General features: G+C 35.7%; 4 protein-coding genes across 6 annotated transcripts in view; 2 read left to right on the top strand and 2 right to left on the bottom strand.

Annotated features, from left to right (window-relative positions):
* Window positions 1-2,592, bottom strand: part of arhgap44b (Rho GTPase activating protein 44b) — a 45,581-nt gene extending 42,989 nt beyond the window's left edge. For both annotated transcript variants that reach the window (XM_079389837.1, XM_079389838.1), the window contains exon 1: window positions 2,418-2,592. In XM_079389837.1, the coding sequence (XP_079245963.1) occupies window positions 2,418-2,470 (53 nt within the window). In that variant the 5' untranslated portion in view covers window positions 2,471-2,592. The remainder of the gene's footprint in view (window positions 1-2,417) is intronic.
* The window catches only part of LOC306851923 (alpha-actinin-2), a 349,741-nt gene that overhangs the window by 136,006 nt on the left and 195,881 nt on the right, over window positions 1-17,854 (bottom strand). The window lies entirely within an intron of this gene.
* Window positions 3,816-6,244, top strand: ndufb8 (NADH:ubiquinone oxidoreductase subunit B8). Its single transcript, XM_079388678.1, has 5 exons — window positions 3,816-3,937; window positions 4,394-4,520; window positions 4,623-4,722; window positions 5,262-5,417; window positions 6,082-6,244. Exons 1-5 carry the CDS (start codon window positions 3,817-3,819, stop codon window positions 6,172-6,174), a joined length of 597 nt encoding a protein of 198 aa, XP_079244804.1. The 5' UTR covers window position 3,816; the 3' UTR covers window positions 6,175-6,244.
* The window catches only part of LOC306852532 (protein transport protein Sec31A-like), a 33,112-nt gene continuing 22,003 nt past the window's right edge, over window positions 6,746-17,854 (top strand). The window contains exons 1-11 of one of the 2 annotated variants that reach the window (XM_079389436.1): window positions 6,746-6,840; window positions 7,259-7,351; window positions 7,434-7,557; window positions 9,761-9,956; window positions 10,879-10,974; window positions 13,639-13,779; window positions 13,867-14,009; window positions 14,094-14,193; window positions 14,975-15,136; window positions 15,231-15,383; window positions 17,285-17,509. In XM_079389436.1, the coding sequence (XP_079245562.1) occupies window positions 7,273-7,351; window positions 7,434-7,557; window positions 9,761-9,956; window positions 10,879-10,974; window positions 13,639-13,779; window positions 13,867-14,009; window positions 14,094-14,193; window positions 14,975-15,136; window positions 15,231-15,383; window positions 17,285-17,509 (1,419 nt within the window). In that variant the 5' untranslated portion in view covers window positions 6,746-6,840; window positions 7,259-7,272. The remainder of the gene's footprint in view (window positions 6,841-7,258; window positions 7,352-7,433; window positions 7,558-9,760; window positions 9,957-10,878; window positions 10,975-13,638; window positions 13,780-13,866; window positions 14,010-14,093; window positions 14,194-14,974; window positions 15,137-15,230; window positions 15,384-17,284; window positions 17,510-17,854) is intronic. The other variant, XM_079389435.1, reaches the window with a different exon arrangement.

Here is a 17,854-nt window from a genome sequence, read left to right as displayed (position 1 = left end):
GGTTTTTATTTATTATTATCATTAATTACTGTAATTCTATCTTTATTTAACATTGTTATGACAAATGTTTTCTAATTGTCTTTTAAAAAAGTAATCAAATGTGCACGATAATAACCTCTATATTCAATAACACGTCCAGCTTCAGCGTTTAATGCAGTCGAGAGAAAACACCGCAGACATCTGAGATCGATGGGATGCACAGAAAACACTTCCCAGTCCTGCTTCTTCACTGGTTAGTTCTTTGCATTGTGTGTGAAACCCTCAACCAGGGAAGCGTGACGTATGACGCCGCCATTAATATTTAAACAGAGGTTTCTGTTATGTAACCATAGAGTTTTTAGCATAACACTTTCACTGCCAATGACAAAGAAACAAACCGTGATCATGCACAGCAATCTCATTAACGGTTTCAGCCAATGATTAACGTACATTTTGCTTAATTTGAGTCAAAAATCAGCCTTAGTAGTCCACTAAAAACACTATTAGCCAATAACAACTTGACCACAGACTCAAAAACGATGCCTACGGCTATTAATCTTGCATTATTATTTAATGTAATCGCATGCTATTAAGTGTAAGCGTCTATGAAGGTGTGATCTCTTAAACCGGGTGTTCCTCATCTCAGTCGTTAGTCACTGATCTCCAGGGAATCTCCTGCAATTCATCACATTAATGACAAAATAGCATCACATCATGTTGCTGTAACCAAGCCACATGGATTTATAATAAAATAATAAAACCACTGGAATGCAACATCATCTAATCTTTAATAAATACAAAGATATAAAACAATTGTGACAGGCCTAACAACCATTTAAGTTAGCTAACAATTTTTTTGGTCAAACTGAGCAAATAATTGAGAAAAATTACATATCCTGATGAAAAATTTCACACACACACACACACACACACACACACACAGCAATCTGGGTTATTATAAAAGCTAAAACTGAAACTAAATTTAAAATAATAATAAAAAAAAACTTTACATTATTTAAAATAAAGTAAACATTTATTGAAATAAAATATTTAAGTATTAAATATTTAAATCAATATTTTAAAAACTTAAATAATATATAGATTTTAAATAATCTTTTAAAAATTTAATAATTTGATATTTCAAAAAAGCATTTGAGCTAGTTGCCATTACAACCTTTTTTTATTTTAGTCCTGATGCACTGAAATATCTCAAACTGAAACTAAATATAAAATATTATTTTTTAAAACAGACATGCTGAAGTAAAACAGTAAATGTTACTTGAAATAATATATAAAAAATATTTCAGCTAAAAGTAATTAATTAAAAATATGCGGATATATATATAAAATAAAAACTAATAAAATGGCAACAGCATTCAACAAAATTACTAAAATTTTACTAAAATTTTAATATAAAAAATAAACTAATTTAAAATATTATTATTATTTTAAAATAACAGATTAAACAGAATAAAATATTATTCTAAAATAACATTGATAGCAAGATATGTAGATAAGCTATAAAAATATCTTCATATATATATACTGTATATATATATATATATATATATAAGTGTCCCTGCAGCACAGAAGCAGTCATCAGTAGCACAGGTATATTTGTAGCAATAGCCAACAATACATTGTATGGATCAAAACTATACATTTCTCTTTTATGACAAAAATCATTAGGATATTAAGATCATGTTCCATGAAGATATTTTGTACATTTCCTACCGTAAATATATCAAAACTTCATTTCTGATTAGTAATATGCATTGCTAAGAACTTCATTTGAACAACTTTAAAGGAGATTTTCTCAATATTTAGATTTTTTTGCTCCCTCAGATTCCAGATTTTCAAATAGTTGTATCTCAGACAAATATTGTCCTACAAACCATACATCAATGGAAATATTATTTATGTATAAATCAGAATTTCACAAAATTGACACTTATGACTGGTTTTGTGGTTCAGGGTCATGTGTGTGTGTGTGTGTGTGTGTGTGTGTGTAATGATTCAAGCTATTCTACACTTCTGAAACGTAAACAAAACACTGATATCAATGATGATGGTTATGACAGACAGACAGATAGATGTTTGGTGGCTAATATGTTTGTATGAGTGTGTTTGGGGTCAGGACAGGTGAAGGATGCTCTAGAGGCCCTCATCAGGACCGGTCCACAGATGCCTGTCTCCATCACAGCATCACAACATCACAGCATCACTAAACCCCAGAACAGCATCAGATCTCCTCAAACAGCATCAGATCTCCTCAAGCAGCACCTCACGCTAACAGCCCGAGTCTATCATTAACTCTCAGCGTCACCTTTCTACATTTGCATATGTGAATAAATCAGGTAAAACTGATCATATATTGACGACACGTCGACTGATCGCCGTTATTTGTCCCTCATCAGCGACAGATGAAGGTGTTTTACCTGCCCACGGTCTGGTTGGCCAGCTGTCGCATTCGGTTGAATTGCTTCTTCATCTTCCTGCAATATGCGCGTGAATCCCGATGGAAGAAACACCAGCTGACATTCCTCACTTAAACAACAACCGTCTGGAAATATTCCACGGCTCGGGACATAATGAACGATCCCTCTTCGGTGTTCAACCATCACCTATCGCGAATGAAAACGCCAGAAATCCTCATTTGCGCGTTCTGCTCGTCGCTCGAGACGCGGGATGCTCCGTTGAGCGCTAGTGACGCGGCGGCGGCGGGGAAGAAGGGCATTATGGGAAATGTAGTTCTGTGAGACTGTCTGGCCTACAATTTGACAATCTGAGGGTCGCGAGAACGTCTAGTATTTAGTTTATGATATCAAAATAAAGTTTTGAAGCTTTCATAACATTCAAGTAAAAAAATCACAATGAAAAACTAAATCGAAATGACATGCAGCTAATATACTGAAGTCATTGTTGTGGCTAAACATAATTAGACCTGAAAAAATGCATAATTTACAGAATATCAGAATCAGAATCAGAAAGAGCTTTATTGCCAAGTGTGTTTGCACACACAAGGAATTTGTCTTGGTGTTATAAGCTTCCAGTACAGAAAGTACAAACATAGTGCAGACAACATATAATTAAGGTGATAAAGAACACTATGTTTGTGAAAATAAATAAAAATTTATATTTATAAAAAATGAAAAATTATACATTATAAATATAGAAAAATTACAGTTATCCTAACAATGTTGCCATCGTGTGGATGTCTTGAAAAAGTACACCGTTGACAGAGAATCAAAATTAAATGTTATATTAAACAAAACAACTGTTTTCTTTTTCATTCTCTTGGAAAAAACGAATTAATAATTATATTTTTAATATATACATGCATTTAGATTGAGTAACATTGAATGACGATAATCATATCATACTGTAGAACTTTATATAATTTAAGTAAATATCATATTCATGCATGCAAATGGAAAAATGGAAAATGTTTCAGAGCTTTAAGTACTTAAAAAAACTAAATAGAAAGTCTGAAACTCTTTGCCTCTATCTCAAAATATCTCATTATTATTTTTATATATTTTTATTTGATGTGTCTTTGTATTTCTATTGATTCTTGCTCCATTGTTGCTATTATTGTTGTGAGTATAATAATTATTATTAATGTTGATTATTCGTATTACTTATGATGGATGTGCCTTATGTTGTTGTTTTGTTGAGTACAATAGTAATAATAATAGTGACTCTAAAAGCCTTTTGGCTTCACATTTATACAAAACAATGTCTTACTGTGTAAATTTATTTAATAATTTGCAGTCACTGTCGCTTTCTGCTACAGCGGGGCGTGTCCTCTGCGCAGAATCGGTGACGTCAGTGCGCATGTGCGCTGCGGAGTGTCAGAGAGGCACGATGGCGGCCCTCAGAGCGGGTCTCCTGACCCGAGCTCTTACTAAAGGAAAAACACCGGGAATCTCAAACATTATCCTCGGAACAAGAGCAGGTGCAGTCTTACACATCTGTTCTTTCGTATTATGTGACTATATGCTATAAAAGCGGTGTTTTCTAGTATCTAATGAATGATAACCTTCATGTCAAGGCTGCGGAGCTAACAGGCTAAGCTAATCCGTGATAGTGTTTGACGTGATTGTAAACAAATGCAATTAATTGTTCACTGCGTTGCATTCGGATTAATTGCTGTTTTGTTTTAACGCATAATAAATTAAATGCCGTGTTATGTTTTTTTTCTACGTGTGTTTCTTCTAAATGTGCATTTCTGTTGGCCTTGTGTGCTCCTGATTGTGTATTATATACTATAGGAGGGGTTTTTATAGATTTAATTACCTAACGTAGTTAAACTAGCTGTCTAAAATACAAGTTTATACATGATACTGTTTTGTTTATGTGTGCCTGAGGTAGTCTGGAGCACTGTTATGTGTGTTTGTGTGTTGTGTTCTAGCATCTGGTCCTTCGAAGGACACACTGCCCGGTCCGTACCCCAGAAGCCCAGAGGAGATGGCGGCAGCGGCCAAGAAATACAACATGACGCTGGACGATTACAAACCTCATCCTGACGACGGCATGGGGTGAGTGTCTCTTTGCACACTTAGAATGAATAATGTATTTTGTTTCCAGGAAGATGCATGGCTGATGATGTATTTAAATACATTTGCTCTGTTGTTACGCAGGTACGGTGATTACCCCATGCTTCCGGAGCGATCGCAGCAAGAGGGAGACCCCTGGTATCAGTGGGACCATCCTGATCTGAGGAGGAACTGGGGAGAGCCGGTGAGATCCTGGTTTTTGTTTGATGCATCATCCACACGAGTGCACACATGCATTTACAAAACCATTTTTTAGTTTTTTGACACTTGACAGCATTTTTCATGCTTTTTCACAGTTTTGGAGTTTTTAGCAAAAATAAATTATTTGAAAACATGATATAATTCAGCCATAATATTTCTCACCATGAAAATAGCCACAGAAGCTGGAATGGCATTAAACACAAACAAACAAACATGCAGCTTCTCAATTCCATTGCATGCTTTTTGAAAGAACTAGGCCATGGAATATAATGTTTAAAGCACCATGCATTTTTGCCTTTATGCTGACACACGAGTCCAGTCCATCAGTTAACATCTTGTGAAGCCAAAAGCTGCATGTTTGTTAAAACCAATCCATCATTTGGAGGAATGTCTCAGCAATGGATGCTCTGCAGTGAATGGGTGCCGTCAGAATGAGAGTCCAAACAGCTGATAAAAACATCAGACTTTTTTTTTTTTTTTTTTTTACTAGAGGAAGTGAATATTTTGTGATGTTTTATTTAGATGCACTGGGACTTTGACATGTACATCAGGAACAGGGTTGACACGTCTCCGAGCCCCGTGGAGTGGAGGACGATGAGGAACCAGCTGCTGGGGTTCGTGGGCTTCATGATGCTGATGTTCGGTTTGGGCGAGATGTTCCCTTGCTACCAGCCTGTGGTGAGTAAAGGGAGAGCTATATGAGCGGCACAGTACAAAAATGGGTAATTTACAGAATATTTCAAAGGGAAGTGTGTTATTTCTGCATCACTAACAAACTATGAAATTGCAAACTCTTTAAGCAGCTGAAACTTATATAGAAACAGTTGTAATTGTTTTCAACTAAAGGCTGGAATACACTACACGACTTTTAATATCTGAACAGATTTTTAAATATTAGGCATCATACACTTACCGACTTTGTAAATAGTGACAAAGGAAAGCTGGGCTTCATACACTACACGACTGAAGATCATACAATACCAGACTAAAATCGGCTGAAAACATCAAACATGTTTTGACTGGATAGAATGAAAGTCTGAAGCTAAACAATCAGAGTCTGTGACCATCATACACTACGTGATTTTCTGTGGAATCTGTCAGCTGTAATCTGCAGACTAGCTCTGACTTCCCTCAACTAACATCAACTTGTTCAGACGGTAAAATCAGGGGGAAATCGGGGCAAAAATCGCGTCGTGTATTCTAGGCTTAATTGCGCACCAGGATTATTTTAGCATTATAGAGATACTATTATATTTGATTACTATTTTAATTTGACAGTTTTAGTATTGTTTTCCACAGATGTTATGAATGAGTCTCATCATCAGTGTCTTTCTGTTTCCAGGCTCCTAAACAGTATCCTTACAACAACCTTTATCTGGAGAGAGGTGGAGACTCTGAGAAAGAGCCAGAACCTGTCAAACATTACCAAATCTAATGCTAGAAACCTCTCTGTTTAATAACTTGTGTATATTTCTGTCTCTCTAATAAAGTTCACTTAAATGTCATCTGTTGGGTTTGTCATTTCTTATCTTTCATTCAAATGAGACTGTCATCAGCATTTCATTACGTGAAGCATAATTATTAATTTATAATATAAAAAATAAAAAAACATTTGAAACAGAGGAGATCTGTTGTTTCATGTAAGTTCAGTGTCCATTGTTCAGATACGTGATAGTTACATGCATTTATTTCAGATTATATATATATATATATATATAAATAGTTTTATTATCTTTTTACATCAGATGGGATATCAGTAGTCAGTCTTTGAACTAAAAGTTCTAAATAAAATGCATTTATTAAGAACAGTATTAAGTGTTAAACAATAACAATAATCATTATAATTTGTCTGTACCTGGCGTTTTGAAAATTTATATGGGCACTGTTGACTTAATTGAATTAAAATTTTTATTGAAGCGATTTTGGCATTAGTAGAAATATAAATCGCGTCGAGCAGATTGGCAGTAATAAACACTGTACCTCGCCGGCTGCCGTACTGGACTACTATTCCGCCCCGGACTACATTTCCCATGAGTGACGCGCGAGGAGCGCCGCTAAACTCTCTTCAACACACAAACGAGACTAATAATCATAAACAACCGTAAGTACACACACAACACTTACTGTAATCGGACGGTTTTCGGGTTAACTCGAGGTTGTGATGTTAGATTGTGTGTGATCGCGATCTCATCCGTGTGTTTGGAGCGCAGACAGTGAGCAGCAGGTTAATGCTAACGCTAACAGCAGATGATCAGGAATAAACAACTGTGATTATAAACATACATTCATGCTCAATATTGGCTCCACAAGACATTTATTACACACAGTTTAAGAGGATGATAAATGAATCTGATACTATATATAACTGTTGTCTGAGACGCATACATGCTGCTATTTCCTGATTTCTCTCCAGACTATAGTGGGAATGTATTAGTATTAGCAAGTGTAAATGTTCTTTAGGCTGATCTGATGTTGTTAATGCAGATGAATGATATCTCATCATGGTCTTGTCTCTTCAGGATTTGTGAGGAAGATGAGGGTGAAGGAGATACTTAGGACGGCGACACAGGCATGGAGTCCAGCGACCAAGCATCCCGCGTACCTGGCCTTAGGTAAGCTGTGGTCACCTGTCAGTTTGTAGTTGTTGTATGGATATGCTGAGTGATCTGGTGTTCCTCACCGGTGTATCTGCAGGGACGGCAGCGCAGCAGCTGGACGCGTCCTTCAACACCAGCGCCGCTCTGGAGATCTTTGAGATTGATTTCGCTGATACATCCATGGACATGAAGCTCAGAGGAACTCTGCCCACTTCCAGCAGGTCAGTACTGCTGCCGTATGATGTGTTATACAGCATACCAGTCAAGGGTTTGCAAGATGTTTTATGATTTTGAAGTCTCTCTTTCTGCATTTATTTGACCAAAAATGCTATAAAATTGTGAAATATTATTGGAATTTAAACTAGCAGTTTTCTATGTGAATATGTGTTAAAATATAATTTATTTCTGTGATGCGCAGCTGTATTTCCAGCATCATTACTCCAGTCTTCAGTGTCACATGATCTTCAGAAATCATAATAATATACTGATTTACTGCTCAACAAACATTTCTGATTATTATCAATGTTGAACACAGTTGTGCTGCACAATATTTTTGTGGAAATCGTGATACATTTTATTTTTTAGGATTTACAGATGAATAGAAAGTTCAAAAGAACAGCTTTTTTTTTTTTAAATAGAAATCTCTTGTAATTTTGTGTCTTTCACAGAAGAAAAAAACTTACTGAATGTTAAAAGTGTTTTATGTAAATTTAAACTGAACATGCAAATGAACCTTACATTCTAGCATTGTGCCCATGACTTTTGCATTGATACACATTCAGAATATGTAGAAATCTGGTTGAGTTAGTAAAGTAAAAAAAAAAGTAAAGTCGTGACGTATTGTCAAGTATGGTGACCCATACTCGAAATTGGTGCTCTGCGTTTAACCCATCCAAGTGCACACACACAGCAGTGAGTAGTGAACAAATGCACACACACACAAGTTAGTGTCCTCGTCTGAAGGTATTTCTGAAGTGATTGTCTGAATCATGACTGGGTGTGTTGGGAATGTTTATTACTATCTCTCTCCACACTGAACTATACAGAAAATATTCAAAAACTTCTACTTTGTTTTGACATGAAGTGATGGAGTTACAGCAGTTTGGTGATGTCTCTTCCTCGAAGGTGAATTTATCTTTATATTAATAGCGTTTCCCCCAGCAGTGACAGAATAGCAGAAATACTGGTTGAACAGCAGCTTTAGTGTCAGGTGTGTCGCATCAGTTCTTGTGTCAGGTGTGTCCTCACCCTGCGGGAGTGAGTTCTGTGTGATCGGACACACAAACATGCGTGTGAACATGTTTCTGACACTTCACTCTCACTGAAGTGTATCAGTTTGTTATCAGTTTACAAATTGACACAAAAATAGGATTTCCCTTTTTCTCTCGGGTTATTAGTTCATGCAATTGTCAGAATCACTGCAGGGGTAAATTTCACCATATATTCATACAGTTCGCCATATATCTCTATACAGATTTTATTCATTTTCATTTGTTTTATTCTTAGTTTTTGTAGTACACCAAATTAAAATGAGAAATTTTGCACATATATATGCGCACACAATATTTATTTGTTTGTTTATATATTACAATACATTTATTTGATTAACTATAATATATAACCCTGGTGTGTGTGTGTATATATTAGGGCTGAGCAAAAATTCATATCATTTTGTCTGATTTGCGTTATACGGTATATATCTCTGTATTTATAGGCTTTTGTATTTGGATTAAACAAAGTGAATGTAACCATATGCATAGGCCTATATTGTGTTAAAAAAGGGTTAAAATCACATTACATTCTAACATTTTATTAACATTGCAATCTAAAAACATTTATATAATTTATAAATATATTTAATATATAAATGTAACATATTTGTCTTAAATATATACTATATGTGTGTGTATTTATATATACATAATAAATAAACACAGTACACACACACACACACACATATCTTACGTAAACAAAAACTTTTATTTTGGATGCGATTAATCATTTGACGGCACTAGTATATAAATATATAAATGTATATATCGGGTGTCTAAATGGGTATAAATAAATATGAGTCATTAAATATTATATAATATAATGGGTGGCTAAATGGTTTAGATGGATATGAGGTCACTAATTATTAAAATGTATATTTTAATATATATAAATGGGTATTTTACCTTAAAAGTACATAAAAGGTGTCAAAGTTGCAGATTTTGCCTAAATAAAGTTAGAGGAGCTAGTGGTGCACAAAGCACTGCTAATGTTAGTATTATGATAGATAATTAGATTTTTTATCACATTTAAAGAACATGAGATTTGTGCAATAATTGTAGCTGAAAATAATCAGACATGAGTTGAAACGTGTGTGTGTGTGTGTGTGAGGTGTTGTTGGTGTTTGTGTTGATCTCAGTGTGTGTTTGTCAGGTTTCACAGTCTGATCTGGACGGCGTTTGATATGGACGTGAAGGGCTCGTCGGGGCGGCTCATCGGTGGCAGTGAGAACGGAACGGTGACCGTCTTCAGCCCCGACTCCATCCTCACCGCGGGAGAGGACGCCGTGATCGGACAGTCCAACAAACACACAGGCCCTGTGCACGCGCTCGACTACAACCGCTTCCAGGTAGAGCTCGGACTCTCGCTTTAGATCCATCTGGTGCTTTTACAAACACACTAGGGATGTGCAACAGCGATTGAGTACCGTGACAGCGATGATCGATCATGAAAACGATGATTGTGGGGGGTGGGGGATCTGATTGGTTATAGCATCACTTTGGGCGGCACCCTGAGCTCTGATTGTTTAGCTTGCCACAGCTTGCGGTCCAAAATATAAACGTGAGAAGAGAGAGATGCATGGCTTGGAAGTCACCTAGTGATGTCTGGGTTAGCTACATACATATCTAATTAATCTAAAATAGGATGCCTTGGGATATTAACATGCTGCATATCATCAGTGTTTAGTTTCTTGCTCAAAGGCAATACCTGATATTGACAGAGTTATTTGAGACGGTCATATTGCTTTTAGATGGTATTTCTTTTTAAAACACTGATGCTATAAAAATGCAGCAGTGCTTTTTTCATCATATTTGTTCAACAGTAGGCATACTTCAATTAAAATTGTTTTTGTACTTCGTATGGCTCAGATACAAGTTGTGTTACGTCTATGTTATGTGATTAATATCATAGGATGTGTCATAGAACAGGCTTCAGTTTATTGGCATAAAGTCACTATTCAGCTTTACCCCAGGCAGCTTATGCTTCTTTTTTAATAACATTGCTCCATCATAATCATAATCTAACAGTGTTCTAATCATGCGTTCATGTTTTCATAGACAGGTTTTCATGTCATATTTTTATTTTATGCATAACAGTCTTTAGATATTTTCATTATCTCCATTCCATTATCGCCATGCCCCCCCCCCCCCCCCCCCCCCCCCTCTGAGTACTTGGTTACTCATTCATTTCTGAAACCTATCGATGATCGAAATGAGAAATTGCCCAAAAGTGCCCATCCCTAAAACACACGTGTGTTTCCTCCACATCAGAGCAATCTCATCGCCTCCGGAGCCAACGATTCAGAAATATACATCTGGGACTTGAACAACTTCAGTAATCCCATGACGCCGGGCGCTAAGTCACAGGTAGGAGCGTTTCTTCTGTTCGATTGTTCTTTGAAATGTTCTGTATTGTTTGGTCAGTGTTCATAGCATCATAAAGTGACAGCATTTGTCTCTGTTTCTTCAGCTCTGTGAGGTAAGAGGAAGCTTGTCGGTTCTTGTGAGGGTTTGTGGTGGTTTTGCTGTGGTTTGGGGTTTGATTAACCTCTTCTCTACCATTCAGCTCACTAAACAATGGGTTACTACCTAAAAACAAGCTCATCTGCAGAGCAGAGTGTGTTTGGATGTTTTGGATGGGTTTTGTGGGAAAGTCACAGGTTCTCTGGTGGTTTTAGCTGCATGCTTGTGCATGCCACAAAAAAGTATATATTTTAATATTAGAATGGGTGTCTGAATGGATATAGATGGATATATGCAATTGTTAAATATTCAAATGTTTACTTTAATATTATAAATTATGGCTAAATGGGTTTAGATAGATAGATAGATAGATAGATAACTATACTGTATGAGGTCACTAAATATTTATTCATTGATATATTTTAATACTATAATTGTGTCTAACTGGCTGTATATAGATATGAGGTCATTAATTATTAAAATGTGTATTTTTAAATATTATAATGGGTGTCTTAATGGATATATGAGGTCACTGAATATTAAAATTATTATAGATTTTAATATTATAATGGGTGTCTAAGTTGGTGTAAATAGGTCATTATATTTTAAAATGTTAAAATGTTTTAATATTATAATGGGTGGCTAAATATATGGGGTCACTAAATATTAAAAATAAATATATTCTAATATTATAATAGATGGCTTAAATGGTATATATAGATATATGAGGTCATTAAATATTAAAATATGTATATTTTAATATTATAATGTATGGCTAAATGGGTATAATGAAAACAGAAAAAGTCGGCACACTTAGGCTCCTAAAATACAAAACGTTTTGTAACAGACTATCACGCAGGTGACGTTTCGAGTTTACTGTTTTCATTTTAATAGTAATCTGCGTGCTTTTGTTTTTGCCGAACTGGTTAAATGGGTATAGAAATGTATGAGGTCACTAAATATTAAAATTGAAATATTTTAATATAATGGGTGGCTAAATGGGTATATGTCTATATATGAGTTAACTAAATATTACATTTGATATATTTTAATATTATAATGATTGGCTAAATGGGTATATATCTATTTATGAGTTAACTAAATAATACATTTAATATATTTTGAATTTATTTATTAGGATTAACCCTTGAGATGTACCATCTCGTTTTCCAGGGGGTCCCACAATGCATCACAATCGCAACATATAGTAACAAAAAAAACAAGGCAAAACACAAATTAACATTACATCCATAAACAACACCAAACAACAAAACACAAACATTAATTGGAGGAAAACAAAGAAAAGAAAAAAAGCACAGCAACATTAAAATAATAACTAGTAGCAAATATGAAACAAAACATAATACAAAATATACCGATCAGTGAATCCCATCCCAACATAAGCCTATATATATATATATCAATAACAAATATATAATAATAAATTATAATTTGATAACAAAGTTTGCTTAAAAATCTTAAATGATGTAATAGATCTAATATCAGTAGGTAAATTATTCCAGTATATTGGACCTTTAAACATGAAAGCTCTTTTACCAATTAATTAATCAGAAACTTATAGCTGCATAAAAAAAATTAATAATATATGATTTAGGTACGTAACATTGCACGACCAAAATGTTTCAACACGATTGCAGTGGGATTTTATACAATAGTAGTTCAATAAGCAAGAAGTTAAAATAGTCACTTACATTTTAGACTCAATATTGACTGTTTTTGCTCAATTTCACTGAAGAAAACGAATCAAGTGAGTCAATGATTCAGTAACTCCTTTCTGAACGAATCTGTTGGATAAAGGACTAAATGACTCACTCATTCAAACAGACATTTGCTGCCACCTACTGGTTTGGTTTCATATTTAAAACATTAATCTTATAAAAATCTTTATGCATTCGAAATTTTGCAGTGTAAATGCATTTATGGTTCCTCAGCTTCGTCAAGCAGTCTGTGTAAATGCATCTAATGCCACTTCAGATGCAGCTTCTGTTTCCTTTGTTTTAAGAAACAGTGGGAAATGGCATGTTTTGTTAAATAATACAGCAACTCAATTTCAGTTAATTGTTATTTCTACCTTTTGTCTAGTCACAGAGCATTTTATTTTGAGAGTTGTTTTAAGTGAGAGAACATCTGTAACTTTGACCAGATTGAGGGGATTGTAATGTTTAATAGTTTATGTAAATTAATTTTTTGCATTAAAAAATCATAGATTTTTTTTGTATATGCTGTCAATTATAGTTTTTAGAAAGAAAATCGGTATCGGCAGGTCACTCTTACAAAAAAATCGGAATCGGCCGGGAAAATTGCAATCGGTGCATCTCTAATTATAATGATTGGCTAAATGGGTTAAATCCGTTCTATAAATGAGGTCCCTAAATATTAATATATGTATTTTATTATTATAATGTTTGGGTTTTGATTAACCTCTTCTTTAAAACCTCTTTCAGCTGACTAAACAATGGGTTATTACCTTAAAAAAAACAATTCTGCGACAGTGTTTTTTGAGGGTTTTGTGTGAAGTCTCAGTCCGTGTGTTTGTGCGTGTGTTAGCCGGCGGAGGATGTGAGCGTGGTGGCATGGAACAGTCAGGTGCAGCACATACTTGCGTCCGCAAACCCCAGCGGGAAAGCTGTCGTCTGGGATCTGAGGAAGAACGAGCCCATCATCAAAATCAGTGACCACAGCAACAGGGTAAGAACATGCACACACCCATCAACGCTTGAAGACAGCAGATGACATCAGACGCATGTTTTTCACCTGCTGTGTGATGTGTGTCAGATGCACTGCTCGGGGATGTTGTGGCATCCAGATGTGGCCACTCAGCTGGTTCTGGCGTCTGAGGACGACAGACTTCCGGTCATACAGATGTGGGACCTTCGGTTTGCCACCTCACCTCTCAAAGTCCTGGAAAGCCACACAAGGTAGAGATTTACAGAAACCCTGTCAGATTCAACTGATGCCATTCAGTTCAGGTGTCCACAAGCACACTCTTTTCAATGTTCCAGAGGGATTCTTTCCATCTCTTGGAGTCAAGCCGATCCAGAGCTCCTGCTGAGCAGCGGCAAAGACAATCGGATCCTGTGCTGGAACCCAAACACCGGAGAGGTGCGTCAGTCACACCTGCTGCTTTTGTGAATTTCTGCATTTGTCAAACGCTTCTATCCTAAGTGACTTATATTGCATTCAAAGTATACATATGATCACTTCATGCATTCCCTGGGAATCGAACCCATGACTTTGATGTTGCTAGCATCATGCTCTACTGTTACGGGTCTCTACTGTGTCCTTTTTATTGGATTGATATTTTAAATCTGTTTTCAAAGATTCATTTTCAGACACTGTGAATAAAAATAAAACAACTGATCACAGTTCCAATGTTGCTAAATTAAAGATGTTAAATTGATAATAATACATTTTTGTTATGCTTTTAAACACTCCCGTGTGCTTCTGTGTGAACGCTCAGTGAAGAGCGTGAATCAATCACAGTCATATCTCTTGAGCGCTTGTTTAAGAATCGGCTCAATAGCGCTCAAATGTTAGCGGGAAATTTACATTTTTCAAATTTTAGTGCCGACTGGTGCCGAATATAATAAAATCAATACATTTTACTATTATTATTACATTATTGCTATTATTTTTGATAGAATAAATAGCATCATAAAATAGAATAATATTAAAAACCATTATTTTTACATGAGTAAACACCTATTTATTTATGATTATATAAATAAAATGTATTAATAATTAAACAACTTTAATAATTTAAATAATTTCCTCAAACAACTGATTACCAGGATGAATAAAATCATAGAAATCCATTGTTTGTGGGGTCTCTGGATCACATTGCACGTGTATTGACCATCATGCCTCGTCTCTTGTGTTTTAGGTGATTTACGAGCTGCCGACAGCCAATCAGTGGTGTTTTGATGTGCAGTGGTGTCCTCGTAACCCCGCCCTCCTGTCGGCCGCATCATTTGATGGATGGATCAGTGTGTACTCTGTGATGGGAGGACGTCTTCAGCAGCAGCAGCACAGCACAGTGGATCAGGTGAGATAATGATTACCTGCTTTTCTTTGAGGAATGATGATCCCATCACTGACTCCTGATGGTTTGTGGTCCACTGGTTTCTCTCTGTCCTTAGATCTCAGCTTCGTTCGACACCAACGACCCGTTTGGAACCGGTCAGGCTCTTCCTCCTCTGCAGGTTCCTCAGCCCACAGTTGAAACCACCATCATCCCTCCTCTAAAAAAGCCGCCCAAGTGGGTACGGAGGCCTGTAGGCGCATCTTTCGCTGTGAGTATTTTAGGGATGTTGAGATGTATGTTATATTTCAAGATGTAACCTTATCTTGGTTCTCTAACTATTTATTCAACAGATCCCAATATGTAAAGATTTATCAACAATTATCTGAACCAATAACTATTAACAAAGGTGTTCCTCAGGGCTCTGTGTTAGCATCAACCCTGTTTTCAATTTACATTAATAATATTTCTCCGGTTATCTGTAGTCAAAAAAACCTATATTCACTTTTATGCGGATGATACCATTCTTTATGCTGTGGGATCGTCATGTGATGAAGTTTTAAAACTTACACAGGACAGTTTTAATAATATTCAAGAGGCTTTTAATGAGTAATGTGGTTTGGAAAAAAACAACAAGGTAATAAAGACATCTTTGGATGGGACAAAAATTTAAGTAGTTTCTTCATATAAATATCTCGGAATCTGGCTTAATTGCTCTTTAACTTTTACTAATCACATAACTAATCTTCAGAAGAAAGTTAAAGGAACACTCCACATTTTTTGGAAATAGGCTCATTTTACAACTCCCCTAGAGTTAAACAGTTTTCGAATCCATTCAGCCGATCTCCGGGTCTAGCGGTAGCACTTTTAGCTTAGTTTAGCATAGATCATTAAATCGGATTAGACCGTTAGCATTTGGTCATCAAAAATGACCAAAGAGTTTCGATAATTTTCCTATTTAAAGCTTGACTCTTCTGTAGTTACATCGCGTACTAAGACCGACGGAAAATGAAAAGTTGCAATTTTCTAGGCCGTTATGGCTAGGAACTATACTCTCATTCCGGCGTAATAATCAAGGAACTTTTCTGCCGTACCATGGGTGCAGCAGGCGCAATGATATTACGCAGCGCCTGAAAGTAGTTCCCAGCTGTATCATAACTAGTTACCTAACTGGGGACTACTTTCAGGCGCTGCGTCATATCATTTGAATTGGACATCATTGCATGCAAGATGGGAAATTCACTGGTATATGTTTATTTACAAAGTTATGCTAGGCTTATTACCTGAAAATCTTTAAAAGTGACTACAACTTCATATTAATACAACTAGATCATCTAATTGTATTTCCTTGACTATCCCTAGAAAGAAAACTACTTCAATTCAATTTTATATGTATAGTGCTTTTCATGATACAAATCGTTGCAAAGCAGCTTTACAGAAAATTTTAAGTTTCTTCATTATATTTAGGAGTAGGTTATTAGTGGTGACTATGGCAGAAATTTACAGTAAACAAATCATGCAGTTGGTTACAAATTAGACGTAATCAAACAGAAACTAGTGAACACTATTAATTGCAATAATTATATGTTGCGATTAAACTATTAATGGTTGTAATGCCCCAAATGATTGGAATGTGCTACAAAAGCTATTAAAACTAGAGACAAATATTTTAGTCTGTGCATTTAAAAATAAATATATGGTAACACTTTATTTTAGGGTCTCTTAACTAGTTGCTTATTAGCATGCATATTACTAAAATATTAGCCATTTATTAGTAATAATTAAGCACATATTAATGCCTTATTCTACACGACCTTATTCTACATCCCTAATCCTACCCAATACCTAAACTTAACAACTACCTTACTAACTATTAATTAGGAATTTATTGAGTAAAAAGTTGTAGTTAATGGTGAATAAGTGTTACCAAAAATACTAGTGAGTGCTTTCACCTCAACCTGTACATGCTTTAACTGAGATTTTATTTTTATGGGCCTTGTGTATTGTAATGTGTGTTTGTATGTCTTTCAGGAGATATTAATTCTCATGCCAGGATGTTATTGAAAATAAGAACCTGTTCTTGATGACTTGCCTGGTTAAATAAAGATTAAATGCTGCTTCTTTTATGTGATGAACTTCCTGTGAGTCTGTGGTTGCTTCTGTCTCCTCTAGTTCGGAGGGAAGCTGGTGACGTTTGAGAACCCTAATGTGGCTCCGCAGCAGCAGCCGATCCCTCGACAGGTGCATGTGAGTCAGGTGACCACAGAGACGGAGTTCCTCCAGCGCGCGGCTGAGCTGCAGGCCACTCTTCACTCCGGATCCTTCACCAGCTACTGCCACGGCAAGATCAGCAGCGCCCCGTCTGACGCCGAGCAAGACATCTGGAGGTTCCTCATGGTACAAACATTCACACCAAACTACAACTCTTCATTTCTTTCCCAAAATGAGATGCCACAAAACCTGGCTTCATTCAAGCTAATGAAAATCATGTGTCTTAAATCTCTGTTGTGCACTACATTCTATTATTGTTTCAGGGTTTCTGCAGGTCTTAAAAGCCTTAATTCATGCTATGAAGGCCTTATAAAGTCTTAAATCAGAGCCGGAAGTCTTAAATTCATAAAGTCATGGCAATAAATGTTGCATGCACTTCAAAACATGAATATCTTGTATCTATATTTGTTTTTTAATATAAGTAGACATCCTTAAATCAGGATACATTTAATATCTTGTATCTATATTTGT

Source organism: Barbus barbus, assembly GCF_936440315.1.
Source record: "Barbus barbus genome assembly, chromosome: 32".
Lineage (NCBI taxonomy): Eukaryota > Metazoa > Chordata > Actinopteri > Cypriniformes > Cyprinidae > Barbus > Barbus barbus.
The sequence above is the reverse complement of the archived record's forward strand: the minus strand, read 5'-3'. Positions and strand labels throughout refer to the sequence as shown.